This window comes from Stylophora pistillata, chromosome 8, assembly GCF_964205215.1.
Source record: "Stylophora pistillata chromosome 8, jaStyPist1.2, whole genome shotgun sequence".
In the NCBI taxonomy this organism is placed as follows: Eukaryota; Metazoa; Cnidaria; class Anthozoa; order Scleractinia; family Pocilloporidae; genus Stylophora; species Stylophora pistillata.
The window spans coordinates 30,552,672-30,573,404 of NC_142526.1; the positions used below are offsets into that span (position 1 = coordinate 30,552,672).

At 38.1% G+C, this 20,733-nt stretch overlaps 2 protein-coding genes across 2 annotated transcripts in view; one reads left to right on the forward strand and one right to left on the reverse strand.

Moving 5' to 3' along the window:
• The window catches only part of LOC111322543 (histone-binding protein RBBP7), a 14,436-nt gene extending 3,421 nt beyond the window's left edge, over positions 1 to 11,015 (reverse strand). Inside the window, exons 1-15 of the mRNA XM_022925655.2 lie at positions 10,904 to 11,015; positions 10,680 to 10,827; positions 7,798 to 7,848; positions 7,535 to 7,629; positions 6,390 to 6,465; positions 6,136 to 6,233; positions 5,646 to 5,761; positions 5,509 to 5,544; positions 5,133 to 5,189; positions 4,691 to 4,758; positions 3,991 to 4,054; positions 3,620 to 3,682; positions 3,088 to 3,242; positions 1,766 to 1,823; positions 1,423 to 1,533 (exon numbers count right to left, since the gene is read on the reverse strand). Coding sequence (XP_022781390.1) covers positions 1,423 to 1,533; positions 1,766 to 1,823; positions 3,088 to 3,242; positions 3,620 to 3,682; positions 3,991 to 4,054; positions 4,691 to 4,758; positions 5,133 to 5,189; positions 5,509 to 5,544; positions 5,646 to 5,761; positions 6,136 to 6,233; positions 6,390 to 6,465; positions 7,535 to 7,629; positions 7,798 to 7,848; positions 10,680 to 10,827; positions 10,904 to 10,928 — 1,221 coding nt within the window. The 5' untranslated portion in view covers positions 10,929 to 11,015. The remainder of the gene's footprint in view (positions 1 to 1,422; positions 1,534 to 1,765; positions 1,824 to 3,087; positions 3,243 to 3,619; positions 3,683 to 3,990; positions 4,055 to 4,690; positions 4,759 to 5,132; positions 5,190 to 5,508; positions 5,545 to 5,645; positions 5,762 to 6,135; positions 6,234 to 6,389; positions 6,466 to 7,534; positions 7,630 to 7,797; positions 7,849 to 10,679; positions 10,828 to 10,903) is intronic.
• A 297-nt stretch (positions 11,016 to 11,312) lies between these two features.
• LOC148725820 (uncharacterized) lies at positions 11,313 to 19,837 on the forward strand. Its single transcript, XM_088729415.1, has 10 exons — positions 11,313 to 11,719; positions 12,247 to 12,288; positions 14,176 to 14,242; positions 14,916 to 15,557; positions 15,912 to 16,080; positions 16,503 to 16,743; positions 17,335 to 17,562; positions 18,035 to 18,292; positions 18,656 to 18,856; positions 19,389 to 19,837. The coding sequence occupies exons 3-10, from the start codon at positions 14,188 to 14,190 to the stop codon at positions 19,749 to 19,751; spliced, it is 2,157 nt and encodes a 718-aa protein (XP_088585541.1). The 5' UTR covers positions 11,313 to 11,719; positions 12,247 to 12,288; positions 14,176 to 14,187; the 3' UTR covers positions 19,752 to 19,837.
• The last annotated feature ends 896 nt before the right edge of the window (positions 19,838 to 20,733 follow it).

Genomic DNA, 20,733 nt, shown 5'->3' on the forward strand with positions numbered 1-20,733 from the left:
AGCACATTCTCAATTATTTTAAGACCTTGAGTGTTGGTCCGGCCGGGGCTCGAACCCTCGACCTCCCGCACGACAGTCCAGCTGAGCGCTCTATCCATTGAGCTAACCGGGAGGCGGTTTAATGCTGTTTCCTTTTTTTCTCATTTTTATTCAGTTATGCAATTCAAGGAAAATTCATCACTTCACTCGTGAATTCCGCATTAATTTGCACGCGATATCGATCCTGTTCTCTGCTCGTGCGATATCGGTTTTCGCGTGCAATTTAATGCGGAATTCCCTCGTCAAGTAATGAATTTTCCAATACTATTCTCTATACATTTCCCTAAGGTGCTGACAAGGAGAATTTGTTTAACAATCAAGAGCTTCTTTAGTTGGTGATCATTTCCTTTATTCTTATGACCTTCCAGTGTGATTCAGGGGTAATGCCGTTGGTAAAAATTAGATGCTGGTCACATTCAGGGGTCAAAGGGTTAAACTGACCAAGGCTTGTTAAAAACTGTAATTACAGGAAAATCACTTTATCTTAACTTGAAGAATTTAATGTCAGACACCTTACGAGAAACTTTGTTCTGTGTGAAAGTGAGTTCTCATGTACAGTGATATCAATATCTGACAAGAAATGGTCTTGCAATAACATCTGTAACCAGTCGGTTTTAAGCTAGCTAATTATCAAATCTTGCCATTTCTATTTTGCATTCCACCCACTCAGATGACTCGATGTGGTTCAAAAGTCAACTGTACACATGGAATGCTGATTAGGTTTGTAACAAAAGTCACGTCATTAACGCCACAGCCACCCCTCCACAGGACCAACATCAGTCTATGTAGAACCTTCATGTGGTCAGCAAGCTCTGGTTGTTCAAAGGGTGGACAACACTATTCACTGGATAACTCTGTAACCCAGGGATAGTGCTGTAACTTTTCTTAATACTTATTCCTTGGATAGCAATTTATCCATTGGAAAGCATGATCCACCCTTTGGAGAACTGGCCTCAGGGGTAGTCTTGGGTCACCTTCGATCATGTTATCAGTTTATTAGATTCGCCAACAGGCAGGGACACCACAACAACTTGCGCCAATTACTGCAGGCCCAGTAAACCCACCCATCCCACCCCAGGGGAGGACATCCACCACACAGTAATCTCGTGTGTGGGAAATTAACGTCTCCTACCCCTAACCCTGCAGGAGACAGGGCCTACGGTTTATTCGTCCTTATCCGAGAAGACTAGAATATCTATCCATTTCTTGATGTTATAGAAAGGTAGCAAATTCTCCTCAGTTATTTTAAGACCCTGAGTGTTGTATCAGGTTACTAAAATACCTTACTTGCTCAATTTAAAGCAATTTTTACCAATAATTTGATGTGTACTTAATCAATATTAACAATATAAAGAGGTACATGTAGCTTTGTGTTACACCTACCATCTGCCACACTTGCATGATGTTGTCCTCTGAGACACTGCAGAGTACCCAAGGTTCATTAGCATTCCAAGAGAAGTCTGAAATTTTGGCTGTGTGACCACCATGAATGAACTACAACATTTGAAGAGAAACCAAAAGTAAGGAACTATACATAATAACCTTAGCAAGGATTAAAACTGAAATAAACTCTTGGAAACACTGGTGTAACACAGTGTACCTTTGCAAAATCATTACAATTCATTGTCCTGGTTGTTCATGCATTTGCCAGACCTTTGGCAGGGCTGTGTGACTGACAAAGGTGACAGAAACATCAACAAGAATAATAATAAAGAGTACTTCTTACCAGAAGCTCAGGGGGGCCATCTTCAGCATCCTCTGATGACTGTTCCTCACCAATTTTGCTTTAAAAGAAAAATATCATAGGAACTTCTTATCCCTAATTAAAAACATTTCAACTTCAAAGGGTTCAAACAATTCTTTCCCTTGGCCAAACTTCACAACTATCTTTTTCTTTTGAGGTTACAATCAATACTTTAAATCTGAGAGCACCAGTCAGTCACAAAATGCAATCATCCACAAGAGCTTTGTAGCTCCCATTGCATGCCAGTATTTTGATGTAGACATCTGGGGAATCTACCATGTGCTCTTTGAAGAGAACTGTTGTATTCGTACTAGCATGTTTTTGTTACCGTAAATTGTCGTTGTTGGACTCTCTAAGTTTGAAACAGGCTGTAAGTTTTTGTTGTATTTCAAGCGAACTGTAATTTCACTTGCTAAAGTGTACCTTCTGCTTGCAGAAAACCTGCCTTACTGGTTTGATTATGGAAACATTAATTTTGTGAAAATAAACGGTTGAGTTTTCGATTTCAACATAATCTCATGTATTCTGCGAAATACGTAATAAGCTTTATGATTTTCATGCAGTCTGTCAGTGAGTTTCATAGGCGCTGATCAATACTTGACTGTGTAGCCGCGCGGTGCGGTTCCAGTCGAGACCCACAAATTGACCCTTGCTCACCATAGAGTCTCCAGTAGCTCAGTGGTTAGAGCATCCGACTAGATCACGGAGAGTCGTGGGTTCAAGTCCAATCTGGGGCTTGGATGTTTTCTAATTACATTAAATTATTTCATCTTCACATGCTTGATTTTCATGAAGTCCTAAAAAGGACCGCTACAGATGGCTGTAACTTGTATGTCTAACTTGACCCTTAAGTGTGACAGTAGTATCGAATCTCTCTTCAAGATAACACCCCTGAATCACATATTAAGGTAACAAGAAGCTTTTGATCGTTAAACAAATTCTCCTTGCCAGCACCTTAGGAAACATTCAGAGAACAGTATGGAGAATATGCATATTGATGTCAGGGTGTAAAGGGTTGACAACCCCAGGGACATCACATCACAATCACCTTCAAACAGTAACTAACACTTAAACACCATTCCTGCTGTCACCATCAAAGCTGAGCCCTTGACTCTGATGAACACTTTAACTATAGTTGTCAAAATGTTACTATCTATCACCCAGAAGAGTCCTGTTCAAGATTATCTTCATTCTCTAGCAACCTAACAGCCTGCTTCACTGACCTTCTCCCAAGTAAGCCCTGTCAACTTACCCGTAGATTAAATTCTTACAACAGTAGGAAAGGGAGACATTTATCATTATACCTCAGATCCCAGACATGCAATCTTCTGTCAGTGCCACTTGAAGCTAAGATTGTTTCATTATGCGGTGACCACTGGACTTGGAATATTTCATCCTTGTGCGACTCAAAGGAGTGTAGTTTAAGTTTGAGATTTCTTAAATCCCATAATGCCACAGTCTAAAATATAAAAGAGAGCAAAAATAGTTCTAACAAGTATAGGGAAAATTGTTTAGTCTGCACTGCTTTAAAATGTTTAAAAATTCTTCATAGGCTTTGAGAGATTTACACAAGGTTTTGGCTAGAGATCTGTGAGAGAAAAACAATCACATTGTAAGATTAAAATTAATTAACTATACATTATTCACAATTAGAATTAGGCACGCAGCCTTTCTTGATTTTTTTTTTTTACAGTTTGAATAATTTATTTTGCTATTCTGGGTGCACTATGAAAATCACACCCCTCTCTCTTTCAGAGCACAAATCAGCCACAAATCCTAAATATTAATTTGCAATAAACTTCTTCATCTTTAAATTAGAGCATCAAATGTTTTCACCTTGTCTGCAGATCCTGTAGCTAGAATAAACTCACTGTATGGATTAAATGACAGACAATTTACCTACAAAAATATTCAAAAACAAGCAAAACAAAATCAGCTTTAGAAAAGGATATTTGGAAAAATGGAAAATAAATTTTAGGTAGCTTTTCATTGCAGTATAAAGAGCTCAACACTAAATTTTCAACTTACTAACCAAGTGGCTGGTGACAACTTAGAGGTTACAAAACTTTCACTTTGTTTACTAGCCAAACTGGCTTGTGGAAATCGAGAGCCACTGGCCAAAACTGAATTTCTACAAGTCTGTGGCTAGTTGGCTACCCTTAGTGTCAAGCCCTGGTGCATAGAAAGACAGACATCACTACACTCACTTCAGCTGTGTGTGCATCCACTGTGTGCGTTGCTTTGGAGCTGTTATTTGAACGAGTATCCCAGCTGTAGAACCAAACAGCATTTAATAAGGGGTCACAAATATGAATTATTCATAGTTAAAGTAAATTTTGATGCATATTAAGTTTTTAAGGCAGGTTTTTATCTCAATGATAGCTCTGGTCATAATCAAATGAAACAAGAATATTTTGATCTATGGATAACATTCAAGTAAGGTAAAGAAATGTTGTGTCTGGGAGACATGTTCAGATCCCATCAATGCCTGAATTTTGTCAGGCTTTTTCTATGCATTTTTTTTCTTTACTTGAATCTTATTTGAATCAGTAAGTCATAATATTTTTTATTTCATTCAATTGTGATCAGATTACTCAACAAGAAAAAAGACTTCTTTAAAATTTGCCTCCCTCCTAACAAGTGGCACTAGAGCTCAGTTGGTGCATGCATTAGTGACCAACTAGTATCTTGAAGGCACAGATTCAAATCGCATGGAAGCCTAAATCCTTTCTAGCTTTTTTCTGCAATTTTGTTAACTACATGTATAAGGATAATTTTTCAACCCAGAGCTGGCTCACTTAACAATGAGTAAAAATCCCCATGCAACAGATGACCACTAATGCCGTACCACTCAAACAACCTCTTTCCTAGTTCCAGTGTTCTTAATTCTCTTTCTTGGGTACTCACATCATAAGTTTGTGATCATCAGCAACTGATCCAAACAAACTCTCATGTAGAAGATGCCATGACACATCCTGCACAAACAAACATTAAACTGAGAAGTTCTGGAAATAGAAGAATATTTCATCCAGGAACAGTGCTTTATGAAATTCTCCTTGGTGGAATGGTAGTTCCACACTTGTCTAAATAAAAGTATTGCACCATCCTTATAACATAAACATATACATGGACACTGATAATACAATTGATATCAACCCAGCTTTTATAATATCGTTCTAAAAGAGATTCAAAGCTATTACTTTTCTTTCTTCATGATGAACAGTGTCTCCACAAAAAAGTTACGGTAACAGTTAGGACTCCAACTTAGATCCAAAAATTTTCAGCAAGTTCAGTTGTGGGTTGCTAATCATACAGATGACTGATTTAAAGTAACATAATTGCACTGTACCTCAACAACTGCTGTGTGGCCAGTGAATATCCGCTGGGCTTCCATTTGTTTTGCTTCCTGGTTAGACACAGATCCAGCTGGTTAGAAATAAATCTAAAGAGCATTCTGCAGTCAAAACTATCCATAACTACCCCAAACAATGTTGCTTAAAATCTGTGAAACAGTGTAAAGCTATTAAAACTCTCAAAGAGTAAGAAGATGGGGGCTGCTTGAATTTCTGGAAATCAAATTCCTTTTTTTTTCGAAAAGGGATAAGAATATTCTCAGAGATAACACATAACAACTAAGTCTGGCTGTAAGAGAAGCAGCCAGTCATTCAGTGAGCTACTTTCCATATAAAAAGCAAAAAAACTTGGGTAATTTAGAGTTTAATTACCTTGGCTATATTGCTGATATCCCAGAGACAAACAGTCTGTTGAGGAGATAAAAAATTCCATAAATAGACCAAACAACAAAAAGAGTTATTTGACTTCACATGACTTTGCTTGCTACAGCTCTTTTGCAAAGACTCACGTAATCATCAGATGCACTCAACAGATTCCCATTAAGGTTGGGATTCCAAGACAAGCCATAACCTTCTTTAGTATGACCTTTGAGTCTGATATCTGGACGGCACTCGCCACTTGGATCTGTAAGGGAAATACCAAACTCAAAATTTAAACCATTTGACCCCAATAGTGACCATGCTGTATCTAATTTCTTCTCACAAGGGCACCCCTGACTCACAAATTAAGGCCACAAAAAGAAAGGAATGTTTTACCATGAATATGCTACCGAAATCAAATTCACACTTAGTCTTAGGCCTGACAGCAGTAAATTATCAATCAATAAATGCATCAGAAATACAATGTAATTTATGCAAGGCAGTCATGTTTCTCTTATTTTAAGATCGAGTCTCCAACCTTCTGTTACAGCCTGTATGCTAAATTTCCCTTAAATTCTCAATATTTTTGATGAAACCAGCATATAACTAAAGCTTACCTAACTTGAAGAGGATTCATACCTGGTTTAGAGGGGTGCTTCGTGTAGTCAAACACAAGCACATCTGCTGTTGGAGTCTTTGTTGCTATAATACAAGGATTTTGTGGCATATACCGTGCTCTGAAATAAAAAAATAGAAAACAGTAAAAAAAAAAAAAAAAAAAAAAAAAAAAAAACAAAAAACCTCTGTAAAATGTGTTTCAATCAAAACCAGTTACAATTTTCTTAAGATCGAACAAAACAGCAAAATAGATGTGACTGCATTTAATGACTTACCTGTTCACTTCACCTTCATGGTTGATTTTGATCTCAATGTCTATTTTACCAGTAACAGAACCGAATCCTCCAAACTCTGTGGAAGAGAGGGGAAGTTAAGAAATAACATATTTACTCATGATGGTAAAGGGAAATATAATACAACACTTCTCCTGTGCTTTAACATTAAACAAAAAACTTCTAAGCCTTTGTTTCTGCACTTTAACAAAATGGCATAGATAAATGATACACAATAAGCACCACGAAAATGAAAGCCAAACTTCCAGATGATGTTTAGATCTCCAAAACTTCTTTGCTTGGCCCTTCCTACCCTAACATCAGTATGCTAGTTCTCTGTGCTGTTCTCTACTCATTTCCTTCAAGGCGCGACATTAACAGACTAGCCACAGACTAAAAGAAATTCAATTTTAGTGGTTTTTCGATTTCCACCTGTCCAGCCAGTTTGGCTAGTGAACAAACCAAAGTTGTTGTAACATCAAAGTTGTCATTAGCCACTGAGAGTGTGTCTATCATCCAATTCCTTCTTACAATTTCACCCCTGAATCACACACGAGGGTTAAGAGAGTAAAGTAAATTATCACCCCCAATAGAAGCTCTTGATTGTTAAACAAATTCTTCTTGTCAGCACCTTGTGAAATGTATAGAGAACAGTGTAGAGAATATGCATGTGGATGTTAGAGTGTATCACCTTCCTTGATTACTTTATGCTTTCTTTGGAAAAACTACATGAAAACAGGCTAGCACTGATAGTCAGGGCTCAACATTAATGATAGCCCACCAGCCACAGATTGGTAGAAGTTCAGTTTTGGCTGGTGGTTTTCAATTTCCACTAGTCAGTTTGGCCAGTAAACAAACTGTAATTGTCATAACATCTACAATGTCACTAGCCACTTGGCTTGTGAGTTGAAAAGTTAGTGTCAAGCCCTAATTGGCATCTCAGTCCCAATAAAAAACAACATAAAAACAAGAGATGGATAACCATCCTAAAAATTCAAAACATTTTGCCTACAATTATTGAACAGTACAAATTTCCAGAAATACACTGCAAAGTAATACTTATACACACAAAACCATCAAAGGAGTATGCCCAGAGTATGTCTAAGATAAGATAATTATAGGTGAAAGCGGTAAAGTTGGTAATTCACCTCCCTTTTCACTGTCGTAATGGCTTGTGTCCAGCTGAGAATCATCATTGGGGACTTGTACACTTGCTATGACTAGGTGATTCTGTTCATCTGACCTAAAAATTGGACTTATGGTAAGTCATGGGAAGTAAATTTAGCAGTTGAGATCCAGCAGTTATCAAGTTAGTGTTGAGTTTAACTGTACTCTAGACTGCTAGGAGATATGTTTAGGACAAAAAATATGTTTGATAAAAAATACGTTTGACAAAAAATGTTTGACATACGTGTGAGTTCCAAGAATGATTCTATGTACTGAGTAGTCTTTTCCATCTGGCCTGCAAGTAAAACAGTTAAAGACACAGTTTTACTTAAATTCAATCAATGGAACCATGTTTAATTCTTCAACTCCAAGGCTGTGCTCTAGCAGCGCCCCGTCGCCTCAGGCGACTAACATTTGGTCCTGGGCGGCTGAAAAAATATTCCGGTCTCCCAGCCCGGCACCTGGCCTCTTGTGCAGCATTCGCCTCTAAGGTAAATCTGGCGATTGACTGCTACATTTTCATTTGGTTGATTTATAAGCGTTACTAGCAGAAAAAATATTCTTTTGCGTGACACGTAGCCAAATTGTTCATGTTTGAAGATTTAAAAGTAACTGTTACGTTTCGTTCCACATGATTTCGCATGAACCCAAATAATAATTGTTGAAACAATAGTTCTGTCACTTCACACGTGATAAACCGCACGGATATTGCAAAAATATGTGTTGAACACCGCAATTTTCCTTGAGATGATCAATGTCTGATTTATTTCAGTGTTTCGATGGATTTGAAAAGTGTAGGGCGTTTATCTTTCTTTCAAACTAAGATTCTTTCTATATGCAAATTTCCAGCGAGCCAGCTTTGTTATTAGGTGTTTATCGATCGCTGTGAGAAGTGACTTGCAACTTCTTTAGGAAGATTTTGCGAGAACTGAGTTTATAACGATTTCATATTTAGACTTCTTTACTTTGGTGCTTTCGAATGAAAGTTCTAAGCGGTTTTAAAATATCCAAAGAAACACAATTGCCATTTTGAAAAATAACACAAGCTCACCACTAAAAATAGCAACACACTCTGTCATGTGGTGTGGAAATTTTAATTTTCAGAAAAAGATTTAAAATGTAGCTATTCCACAATCCCACAGTTTTCCTGCAAGTGTTAGAAAAAAATAAAAACATTTCACTTTTTAATTGTATTGGTAAATATCCAGTAAATTTTTTGTCGACTTTCTGAAAATTTCAGCTCTCCACATTTAGTCAGTTGCAATATGTACGGCTTTTTCTTTTTCATTTTGCCCCTCACTTCTCTTACAAAAAATGGAAGAACAAGGAAATTTTTACTGAAAATCTCTTAATGCGGGAGGTATTTTATTTCGGTCATTTGGCCTATTGCTTTGCATAAAATCACCTTGCTTCACAGATGACTCAAGCTGTAGAATGGTGAGCTTAAAGATCACTAACGCTGTGACAACATAATTTTTATTAGGAGATGAATCCATTAACTGCGAGTCAAACTCGTTTGTGCCGAAAAGGAAGCCAGAAGTTATCTGACAGTGTATTATATAATGGTAAACAGCAACACCAAAAGTTAAATGCTTTCTAAACAGCTTGAATTAATGAAGTTTATGGTTTGATTAAATATTAACTGATTAAAACATGAAATAAATTAATATTAATTGCTTGGTTGATTGATTAATTAATTTATTTATTTTTGGGCGACCAACTTGGAGAACTGGGCACCCTAGCTGGAATGGTTGGGAGCCTGAAGGGCTCCCTGAAAATTTTTTTAGAGCACAGCCTTGAACTCCCAAGACTTAATTGTTAATTCTCCCCTCAAGCTGCTACACATTTTCTTGTAAATTAGTTATGAGAATTGGTGTTCGACCACGATAACAACTTCTACCTACTTCTATGATTGTAGTAAATGTGACTTTTTCAGGTCTGATTTTCACTATTGCATAAATAGCACTCTCTACTGCTAGGATCGTGCATCATGCATATCTATAATACCGCAGTTCAAAATATATGAACTTCATATATTCATTGTATCTGATTTATCATCACGGGTTTATTACGAATCAACTTAACGGCCTGCTCCCAGTTGGCTTGTTAGCTCAATTGGTAGAGCGCTGCACTAGTATCGCAGAGGTCAGTGGTTCGAATCCTGTACAGGCCTGATTATTTTCAGGTCTGATTTTCGCTATTACATAAATAGCACTCTCTACTGCGAGGATCGTGCATCATACGTATCTATAATACCGCAGTTCAAAATATATGAACTTCATATATTCATTGTAACTTCTACCTTGTAAGTATTCTCATTACCTGTTTGCTAGATAACCTATAGATATCACAGGGAGAAGTTACATGTTAATCACTTCTGGGAGTTAAATTTGTAACCTCTTTTATCAGAACTCAAAGGGAAGGGGGAAGGGGAAGGGAATTTAGAGCAGTTATGCTAACCTGAGACACAGCTTAGGGTTTGCACAACTTTTGAGAATTCTCTCTAACGTGATTGCAAAGGAGCGGCTGTGAGATCATGCACAAAGTTCTAAATTGCTTGTAGTAAATGCGAATCTACCAAAAAAATCATGTTTATAGAGACTCTTTCAGTGAGAGCGTTAAGAGTACCTTGTCATTTTGTATTACTGTCCCCTGAACAGTCGAACCAGTATATCACACCGGAAATGAAAGTATACGTTTTAAACAATTAGCGAACAAACTATGGTACGAAAGCGGGCATGACTTTCCAGAAAATACAATGATTTGTTGCTTAGCTAAGAGTCTACCCACTCCAAAACTGTTTCGTTTACAAAGAAATTGCCCAATCTCACATCGACTGGAGTCGTCCACAAAGTCTACATGGACGAATAAAATGAATCATTTCGGGCTTGAAATGTTGAAAAAAGAAATTACAAGTTAAGTTCCCGGAGTGAGAGAAATCACTCGCTTATATAGCATACACGATTTCTCTCTTTTTTTTTCAAGGTTTGATTCATAAAGCACAGTCGATGTGAGCAATACTGATGGTACAGACTAAACTTTAAAAAATACCTTAATTTTAACTCATACTCTGGGATTGCAATCTGTCCACAAGTTTCTATGGTAAATTTACCAGCATCCACTTACTTAGTAACGTCCGGTAGCCACTGAACTGTAAGGCTTGGCCATTCCAAGGCATGTGTCATGACTAAATCGTACAAAAATGGTGTATTCTTTTTCCAGATTTTGTATTCTTCATTGATTATTCTTTCTTCAACAGCATCGTCGAAAGGTTCTTAGGAGAGAAACAAAAAACTCACATCAAACCTTTACCTTCGCAAAATTATCTCCAAATATTACTACAATCGTACCATTTTCCTTTGGTGACCCAGCCATTGCAAGAAGTGAAATCAAATTTTCCCTCGTGGTGAACACAAGCTCCAAGCTGACACAATCAGAACAAGATGGCGTGCGTATTCCCCGCCAAATTCTTATGTCACATGATTTGAATGGACCAATCACATATCCCACAGCTAAGTTTAGAACACAGTCCCTGTCGAGAGTCACGCAACGACTTGGGAATTTTGAATAGAAAGTAAGCGGTTTTCTGGTATAGAAGTTATGAAATATAATGCCCACAACTTTGCAGCTACGGTTTTAGTGTGTTTAATAAACGATAAGTATAATAATTTGTAACGAGACCAGTACATTACTATTTTTTCAGAAACTGGAAGTGTTTCTCTTTCTTTGAGTTAAAAACTGAAATAAGCGATTTTCAGTCGGGGTAAACGCCGGTAAAAAGGAATAACCAATCTGATTGGTATTGGAGTGTTCGATGGGAGAGATCTTAGAAGTATGACATTGTTAAGATGATTGACGCTCCCTTTTTTATGGTTGACCTTTTCGGCAAATAGGCTTTCAAAGCTACATGTTTTCAAATGTATACGAAACCTCGAATGTCACTCATGAATTGATTGATTCCCTCGGAATCTGCTCACAGGTACATGAAAAACTGACGCATGTGATTGGATGAGATGCCTAAGGCACCAATTTTCGGGCAACTGGTCTAGGTGTCACTTTTATCAGAGCATATTCTTACTGACATAAAGGCTTACAAGCATCTGAATTTGTTATTAAACTTTCAAGCTTCCGTGGGCGTCTGACAGAGAGGACAAGACATCATATCGGTTGGTAAACTAAGAAGATGTCGAAAAGGGTCTATGTGAATTAAGTTATTATTCTCAATCTTTGAAAAGAAATATTTCGGCCTCTCAATGGGGAATTATAGAAATAAACCGAAAAGGCAAGCAGTAAGATGAAATCCATGTAGTCGAAAAAAAAAAATACATTTTCTATATAAGATATAACGGTATGAAACTCTTTGATATCCTCTTAGTTGTTTTAAGAATGTTGTTACATTTTTGAACAGTTATTCATCAGTTCAAACTGACTATTTTAAGACTGGAAACTAGCGAATACTTTTTTAGCAACCATGGATTCATAAGCGTTCTTATAGGTTGGACGTACGGATTGTATGAGGGTGCTAATGGGGGTACCCAGTTATAAGTTAACTACTAATTTTTCGGTCAATTGTCAGTTAACAACTACTTTGTTGGCCAACTGTCAGTTAACTATTACTTTAAGTTAACTTTTAACTTTCATTTAACTAACAGCGAAAAATATTGCATCATAACCCGAATTTTCTTTCTTTCAGCACGCCAATCAGTTTTGGGGGTCGGACTCTCCTAAAACCAAGGTATAAATTATGTGAATTTACATAACCTTCACCCCTAATATGAGTTATAAGGAACAGACATTGAAGGAAATAATGTAATTATTTATCTTCATTCAAGAGAACCAGAACTTCTTTTTGTCTCTCATTTCTGATTGTACTTCTTTCGGTGGCCAGGTCTTTTATCATTTCACGATCTTCTTCGGCCTCCTTTCTCCTCTTTCTTTTCTTTCTAACAGAAGTTTCATTTGAAGTCCTTCTTGACTTTCCTACATGACCTGTACTGCAGACATGAAAACAAAATTCAATATTTTCAATAATAATACTACTAATAATAATGTAGGCAACCGCGTGAGAAATTACGTCGTTTGTATGAGAATCAAACGTCGATTAACTTTTGGAAAAAGTCCATTTAAAAACAATAAGTAATAAGTTATTGGGATCTTCCGACAAAATTTGATGGTCTCACCTGCGGGTGACGGACCATTAGAAATAACCGGGGGGGGGGGGAGCGGGGCGGCGACTTTTCTCCAAAAAAATCCCTGTAAGAGAAACTTGTCTAAATAAATCCTACAAACGTTTATGCCTAAAAAAAATTTCATGCAACGGAAGAAAAAAAATCTTGCAGTCAAGTGTGTCTTTAAAAAAATCGTTCGCGGGAATTTGTTTTCCTCTGGTCCGTCCCTCCCTAGATTCTCATACAAACACTCCATGGCTTCCAAAAGCGTGATAAAAATCATTGAGATGTCCGCTTGGTACAGGTTCGTACACAGAGAGTACGAGAAGGAAGAAATCGAAACCTATTGATGCTTGTGTCCAGTTACTATGGGGTGTGCTTAGTACAGGTTTTACTGTACTCAGAAATCTTACTCATCTAATGCAAACGGGCTCGTGTGGTCAATCAATGCTCGCTTGCTCGACAAGATTCTAAACAAAAGGACAAAACAAAAATTAGCTCACATATTGCACTTCCCAGCAAAAGGGGCAGCTCCATTTCCAGCTGAGCCTTTTTTTACAATTGCAAAATTTTCAGCCTTTCTTTCGATCTTTTCTAATCTGAACAACTTTAAATCAAGCGCGCCGAGTCCGAACAACAAAACAATAATAACAAGCCTTTATTTCATCTCGAATTTAAAATAGCAAAAGAAAATGCTAATACCTCCGAGAAAATAAATAGCAAATAAAATGAAATAGTTATGGAGAACAAGATAAATACATAAGGCACAATATATACAATTAAGTAATTGATACAATAGGATAAACATTTACAATTATTTACAGAATGGACAGCAGTCAGTATCAATTGTTGGCAGTGACCTGGTCGTGTTGGGGAGGGAGTTCCATAGTTTGCTACCATAGTAGCGAGCCCTTTTACATTAAATGAGTAAGATTTCTGATCACCTGTACAGTAAAAACCACTTGTTCTTTAATTCCTATAAAGTCGATTAAATGTCTACAAGCTTTCTCCATTGTATTGTGCTTATCCATGTCAAATGGTACGCGACCTCTGTGTCGTTCGAATGCCGTTCCTTGGCCATCAGAATAACTCAGAATAACTTTGACCACGCCACTCGACGCCATCGCGGAGATCAAAGTCAACACTCCTTTGTGCTTTGTACGATGTCACTGGGTCACGTAGCGTGACAACTAATTTGCCTGATTCAATAAATATTTCACTGGGTCACAAAGCGGGACAGGTAAATGTCGCGAGATAGCATCGCTGCTAGGAAAAAACTTTGTTGCTTTTATCAATAACAACAATCATATTCAGTAAAATAAGAGAATGTCACTTACCTGTTAACTTTTCATTTATCAGTTAACTACTAATTTTTGGGCCAATTGTCAGTTAACTGTTAACCCGATCAGCACCCTCCTGTATGTCCCTCACTTTTTGCATCTCATCTCTTTCAGGTCATTCCAAAAATGTGGCTTCTTCGTCTTTTTTGTTTAAAAGTCCTCCTGTTTGCAGTTGTGACAGGTAATTGCAATTCATAAGAAAGATAGATTCCATGCAATATGCGTCCGCTGCTTTCCGGCCGTGCTTTTGCAGCAAGCAAATATACGACTGGTCTAAATTTGTTCATGAAACTAAACTGATCGATGAAGGTGGCAAATTATTTATTGTCGTTTATAAGACTTTTTTGTTATGTCCTTTAGCTTTTGAATATTTTTCAGTTAAATCCTTAGCTCTCCACGCGCACGCTGCAGTTATAAGGAAGTTCAGATAATAGAACCGCCTTAGTTGTTCCACATCAAAAACAAGCTTGTTTCAGAACCCAGGCACGAGGCTTTGTCTAAGTTTATTTTGTTTTACAGGTTTTTTTTTTTTGATGATCTGCTGTCGGTGTTATGCTCTCCATGACTGGTCGAGACCCTCATTCAAGATTCCGAGTCGCGAATCCCAAATTCTAACCCAGTGTAGAGTGTGTGTGTGTGTGTGTGTGTGTGTGTGTGTGTGTGTGTGTGTGTGTGTGTGTGTTTACAGGCGTTTGGAGACTGTACGAGGGAAGCACTATTTTTTTCGCACTCCTTTCTTTAGGCGAGACTCGCCCTTCGCTTTCGCCTCGCGCTCGCCTCGTGTTCGCCTCGTGTTCACCTCGTGCTTGCCTTGTGCTTAACTACGCTTGATGAAAAACGCGTTTTGAATTTAGACGCCGCAGTTACTTCCTCTCTTGAGCCGAAATGCCTCCCATCAGCGGAGTCCACCCGAAGTGGTCTTGCCGCCATCCTGGATAAAGTGAAACGTGTCTACTTTCAACAGCTTCACCCTGAGAAGATTCACGAAATGAGTCCGAAATCACCCGAAAATATCCGAAATCATTTTCAGCCTTACGATCCAAGCCCGAATTCTATCAAGAGAAGGACTGATGAAGCCATGGCGTTATATGGAGAGCTGAAGGCTCTGAAAATAGACAAAAAGTTATTGAAGCTGAGAGAGCGTAAGGCTGTTCATATGGCAAGTGCCATTCTATTGAATAACTACGGCTGGAGTCCATACAACAAGGACTACTACAGCGGGGACTGGCTTTTAGGACCGAACCTGCTCTGCTGGGAGCCTGTTTGCAGTGTGTTTCAAAACCTAAATAGTGCTTTGCCTCATTTCAAACCAACTAAAGTGGCTGATTTAGAGACATTGAGGGGACTTATCGAAAAATACAGTGCAATATTTGATAGATACGTGGAGAATTGGAAACTTGGAGTCCGCACCGGGTATGTAAGACCCTTCAAAGCTTGTAAAGTGGGTGTACATGTTCTCAAGAACCAAAACTACAAAGGAATGGAAACAGACGAAGGTTGGTATCGGCTCACTTTTAGTGCTTTGCATCACCGAAGCCATTCAAATCAATAATACTGCCCGATCAAATAATTTATACAGAAAAAAAAGTCGTACCTACTCTTTGAGTCCAAGCAGTATCTATTCTATATTTTACATTTAGGAAAAAAGGCACTCCTCCAAAATGATTCCAATAGAAACTGCTCACTTTTTTTCGTATGTCGACAGACAACAGACCTAACTAAACACTTTAGTTTGTGGTATCGCTCAGTATTTCTTTGGGTGAATTGTTGTATATTTAGCATAGGAAGTCTGCTGCACTGAGTAAACAGTAAAATGTCACTAAACGGTTTCCTTTTTTCTTCTTTGTAAGGAATTTATGATCAAGAGTTTGCAAAGACTCTTCTGAAATCGAGCTTCTTCGGAAGTCTCACAAAGGCCATGAAAGATGCTTGGACCGCAAAGCACCAGAAGACTGTGGAGGAATACTTCAAGGATTCTATACTGCAGAACATCGGAGTACCTGTTACTCGTATGATAAAGTAAGGGTTTTGCAACTATATATGGTTCTTTCGACCCTTGGACCATGAACACAACTTCCTTGAAATCGTAAGTTTGTTTTGCTATGTTGCACTTTGCTACAAGTCTACCAATCAATTTATAGCGAAACTGAAAGTAATCGCGACTTAGTTAATCGCGTTTTTCTCGCCCTTCAAGCAGTTGCTGTATGTCGCCATTAACTTCCTGTCATAGTTGCCCTTGTCACTCCTGACTAGCTTTTGTACTGCGTTACTTTTTTTGTTTGTTTCCTAAACCCTCACACAAAATTCCCGCTAGGAGCTGAAATCATGTTATAAAACGTAGGAGCTAAACCATTTGCGAAAACATGGTTTATTTCATCCCCTTGTGATCAACAATGTTAAGCCGTAGACGCTTCTAGCCGTGTTTCCAATTTCCACGTTAGGTACCTTGAGAATGAATACTTGTGTAACTGCCCCAACCAAGAAGAAGTGTTAAGTGGCTTGGGCACTCTTCCACTCCGTTACTTCAGGAAGGAAAAGACTCTTCAAAAACTTCCCAACGGGCGAAGACTGAGTGGTGCAAGGACATATCAGAGGCTCGTGAGGTTCTTTACTACAATGGACGTTTCGCCAGCACAGTTCAGGACTAAAGCTGTGGGGAGGCTATCCGAGCTGTATAGAAAGGTATGAGGGAAACTGATATCTTGAGGATATATATATATATCACTTCATCATCGTATGCGGGGGTGGGGTGGGGGGGAGTAGATAAACCCTTTAAAAGAATGAAAGACTGGTAGTTTTATAGGCTGACCGAGTGATGGATTGACATACCGAGCAATGTAACAAAATTACAGAATGACAGACCGTGACAGGGATCTGTCAGACACACAGACCGACAAACCGATAGACCAACAGACCGAAAGACTGACAAACCGGCTGGCCGACAGATCTACAAACTCGGAGACTGACAGACCAAACGACAAACTGACCGTCGGACTCAAAGACTGACAGATTGTCAGATAGACATATTTGCGAATTCATTTGCCGGCGACAAAGCGTCAGATTGACAGGCTGACTTTGTCAACGACAGAGTGGCAGATTGAAAGGTTGAAAGAATGATATACACGTCGATGAGAGACCGATGGATTCAAACCCACGAATGATCTGTTTGATTAGCAGCACTGATTTAGAGACCAGTGATCATGATAATTGATTGACTCAATAATTAGTGTCTCCTTACCTGACCAACTGCGGCTATTCTCGTTTTTTCCACAGGTTGTCAATCTTGCCAAGTTGTACACAAAGGAGCAGGATAAAAATGTCGCTATCAGCAAGTTCAAAAAAGTGCTACGGAATTCGGATCAGTGGTTCAACAGTCAGGCGTTTCCTAGCAGCGAGAGTGGTGACGACGCCTTCGTTAAGTGCCATGACACAGCAAGTGCGCAGGCCCATTGCCCCGAGCGGTGGAAAGCTTTGCAATCGTGGATTAAAAACACTTACAATGTAAGTATAGTTATTGTTTATTTACTACTTCGTGGTCTAAGACGCGTATATTAACCTGGCAATTTTTCATTTTTTTTCGCCCGAAACATTTTGTGAAGATGATACTGAAAAATAGCGTGTTTTCTCTAATTTTATCGTCAAGAGTCCTATGGAAGGTGATATATTTTAACTGTGCAGTTTCTAGGGCACACATTCCTTAATTTAACTCACAAATATCATTTTCACGTTATTTAGGAACTGTAGACTTACCTCCAATAGTCGCTAAATGTATCAGATGTCAATAATTCCTCATACTTCTTTGTTAACCATTAGAATGAAAGGTGTATTAGCTTTTTCCAAGTCCGAGTCAACTGCTTCCATTTAAAGAGCCAAAGGTGATAAAATCAAATTCATTTTTTGTCTGCTTGGACATACTAGTACTTTTACCGAACAGTCCTTTACTTTCACCTCGTAACAATCTTTGCCATTGCAGGTCATGAAAACAAAAGTAAAACCAGTCATCAACCCACTCTTTCATAGCAGTGGTCATAAGAAAACCGTCCCTGCCTGTTCATTGGAGGTCACTGGAGATTTCCATCCTTTTGTCAGCTATCATGCCTTCGGTGTTGGATCCAAGGATTGCACAGACAAAAGCAAACAATATCTGCCATTTTTTATGGACAATTTTGGTCCAAAATGGACGGAATATACCACAACAGCCCACGAACAACTTCCTGGACACCAACTGGAGGTTGGTTATGTTTAGCTTGTTATTGACTTGAGTGGAATCTTTCTAACAACTTCTCTACCTTTTGTCTTTCAGCATAGTAACTGAGATACACACCATAAGAAAATTGAGTAGAATATAATTTTATTAGACGCATACCTGCGTGTACTCAGGCGCTTGTAATTGTTAAATCTAGGCGCGGTTTCCAACAAAGCTACACTTGAGATTTTTTCGCGTTTTTTCTAAAATGATCAGAATCAAACATCTGTGCTTGAACTCGATACGTTCAGAGTTATACTAAGTATTTTGAAGACAGCTGCAAAGATGTCATTCATTGGCTAGTAGCCGTCAACTTCTTCCTTAATGACACACTATTTACCTCTGAAGGTTCAGAGTTACACGGAGTATTTTCAGGACAGCTGCAAAGATCCGATTCATTGGTTGGGAGCCAGTAACTTCTTCCCAGGGTTCACCGAGGGCTGGACAACTTACATTGAATACGAATTGCTGCCTCGAGATTCGAATCTTTATTCAGATACATCAGACAAAGAAGTGTTGCTACAGAAGTATGGCATGCTCTACTACCAGGTAATTTTGGGAACGCAAAGAGAGAGGTTCATAAATGAAAGGGGGTAAGGAAGATACGACAAAGCTGTGTCTCCAAGTTTGGAGGACTCTGAAGTCAGTCTTCCGGAGAAATATTGAACACTTTGAATGGAGAGAGTGAATCTGACCTACGATCTTAACAGCCTAAATAATGAAGTTGTTGCCATGAGTCCATGCGGTCTATTTGTTGAGTTGTGAAATAAGCTTATTTCCCTACCATGGTTTCAATGAAACTTTTGAGAGAAACATGGATGAAAAACAAATACGAAGGCCCTCGAGAAGCGTGCGCTGTTGTTTAATTATTTGAAAGACCTGTGTTGACCTATAGCTATAGCGCATTGTAAGATACTGCCCATTCAATTTTCCATGGTCCTATGTAATGATTAGAGCCGTCAAGAACTCCCTTAGTCCAACCCAACGTACCGACTTAAACATATTTAGACCGGAAAATATTCTTTTTGCATTCCATTCGAAAAACAGAACTCCATGAGGCATTTCTTACGTTTGTCAACAGATTTTGGCCGCTCTTCGCATCATTGTTGACATCGATCTAAACTATTACAAGAAGACAACTTCTAATGCACTGCATCTGTACAAGCTTTACGCCTGGGAACATGATACGGACCTAGCACAAAAAGACATCTTGAGATCACAAGCCCTACCAGGATTTGTAGCCAGCTACGTGTTTGGTCAAATGGAAATCTCCCGCGTCAGGAGCATAGCCGAGAGAGGGCTAGGTCGAGATTTCAACTTGAAGGATTTTCATTACGAGGTGTTACGCCAGGGGGAATATCCCTTGGGGTACTTAGAGGAGCATATAAGGAATTATATTGCTTGTAAGAAAAACCCCGATCGCAATGAATGTAAAGAGTTTTAAAGTGTTAAGTTGATAGTCTGATCTATGGGTAACAATTATTCAAAGCGCAATTCTGATTGAATGGGAATAAACAATTCAAAGCTTTATTTGGACATGTTTCAGTTTATTGAAGGCCTCTAACTTAACTAATTTAACTCGTTATTAACACGCCTTTTATCTTTGGAGGGTAAGAGTCATTGAGAGTTCTCAGGAAATTTTGATAACCATCTTATACTGTTTGGAAGCCTACAATTATTTTCTCGAGTTTACCGAAAACCAAGAAACCAATATACCTACTACTTTTTTGAGATGCGAGCAAACGATTTTAGTTGAAAAACGCAATAAAAATCAGCAGATTTTGTTACGTGAAATTAATCCTCCGAATTAAGTTTTTTTTGTTAATTTTAAAGCGGTACACAACATGATACATGGATGAAAAAGAGAATTTCAAAGTTTGCGTTAGAAAGAATTCAACAAGCCAAAGTTTACCTGTAAATATATCATCTAGGGCTTACAGATTGACATAAATGTTTATTCAAATTTATATAGATAAAATTTGAAAAGGGAAGTTTAGAGGTTAACCCTATAATAAAACTTTCCTGAAAAAAAAATATCTATAACTATATACAGAACAAAAATATAAATATTATGAAAAAAAAATTAATTCATAGTTTTAAAAATGATTTAAGTCTTATTTAAAAAGTTCAAGTTTCCCGCTTCAACAATGCTCTTAATTAGCTAAACTGTTCCAATCTCTAATCACTCTAACAAAAAATGAATGTTTAAAACAGTTGATTCAGGCTGATTTTAGAAAAAGTTTATATGAGGGGTTGGCTCTAGTGGAATTGACTTTTGCGAATTCAAAATATTCCTCAAAATCAAGATGGGACAAACCAAACACAATCTTGTAACACTCCACTAGTCAGAAATATGTTCTACGAGTGGACAACAATGGCCAATTTAATTTGTTACATCGGTCCACGTAGGGAATATCGCCTCTTTT

What these genes read in the sequence shown, in the direction of transcription:
- LOC148725820 (XM_088729415.1), top strand. Translation starts at nt 14,188, where the DNA reads ATGTGGCTTCTTCGTCTTTTTTGTTTAAAAGTCCTCCTGTTTGCAGTT. An exon ending in TATCCGAGCTGTATAGAAAG is followed by an intron (nt 16,744 to 17,334) that starts GTATGAGGGAAA and finishes TTTTTTCCACAG; the next exon opens with GTTGTCAATCTTGCCAAGTT. An exon ending in TTCCTGGACACCAACTGGAG is followed by an intron (nt 18,293 to 18,655) that starts GTTGGTTATGTT and finishes TTACCTCTGAAG; the next exon opens with GTTCAGAGTTACACGGAGTA.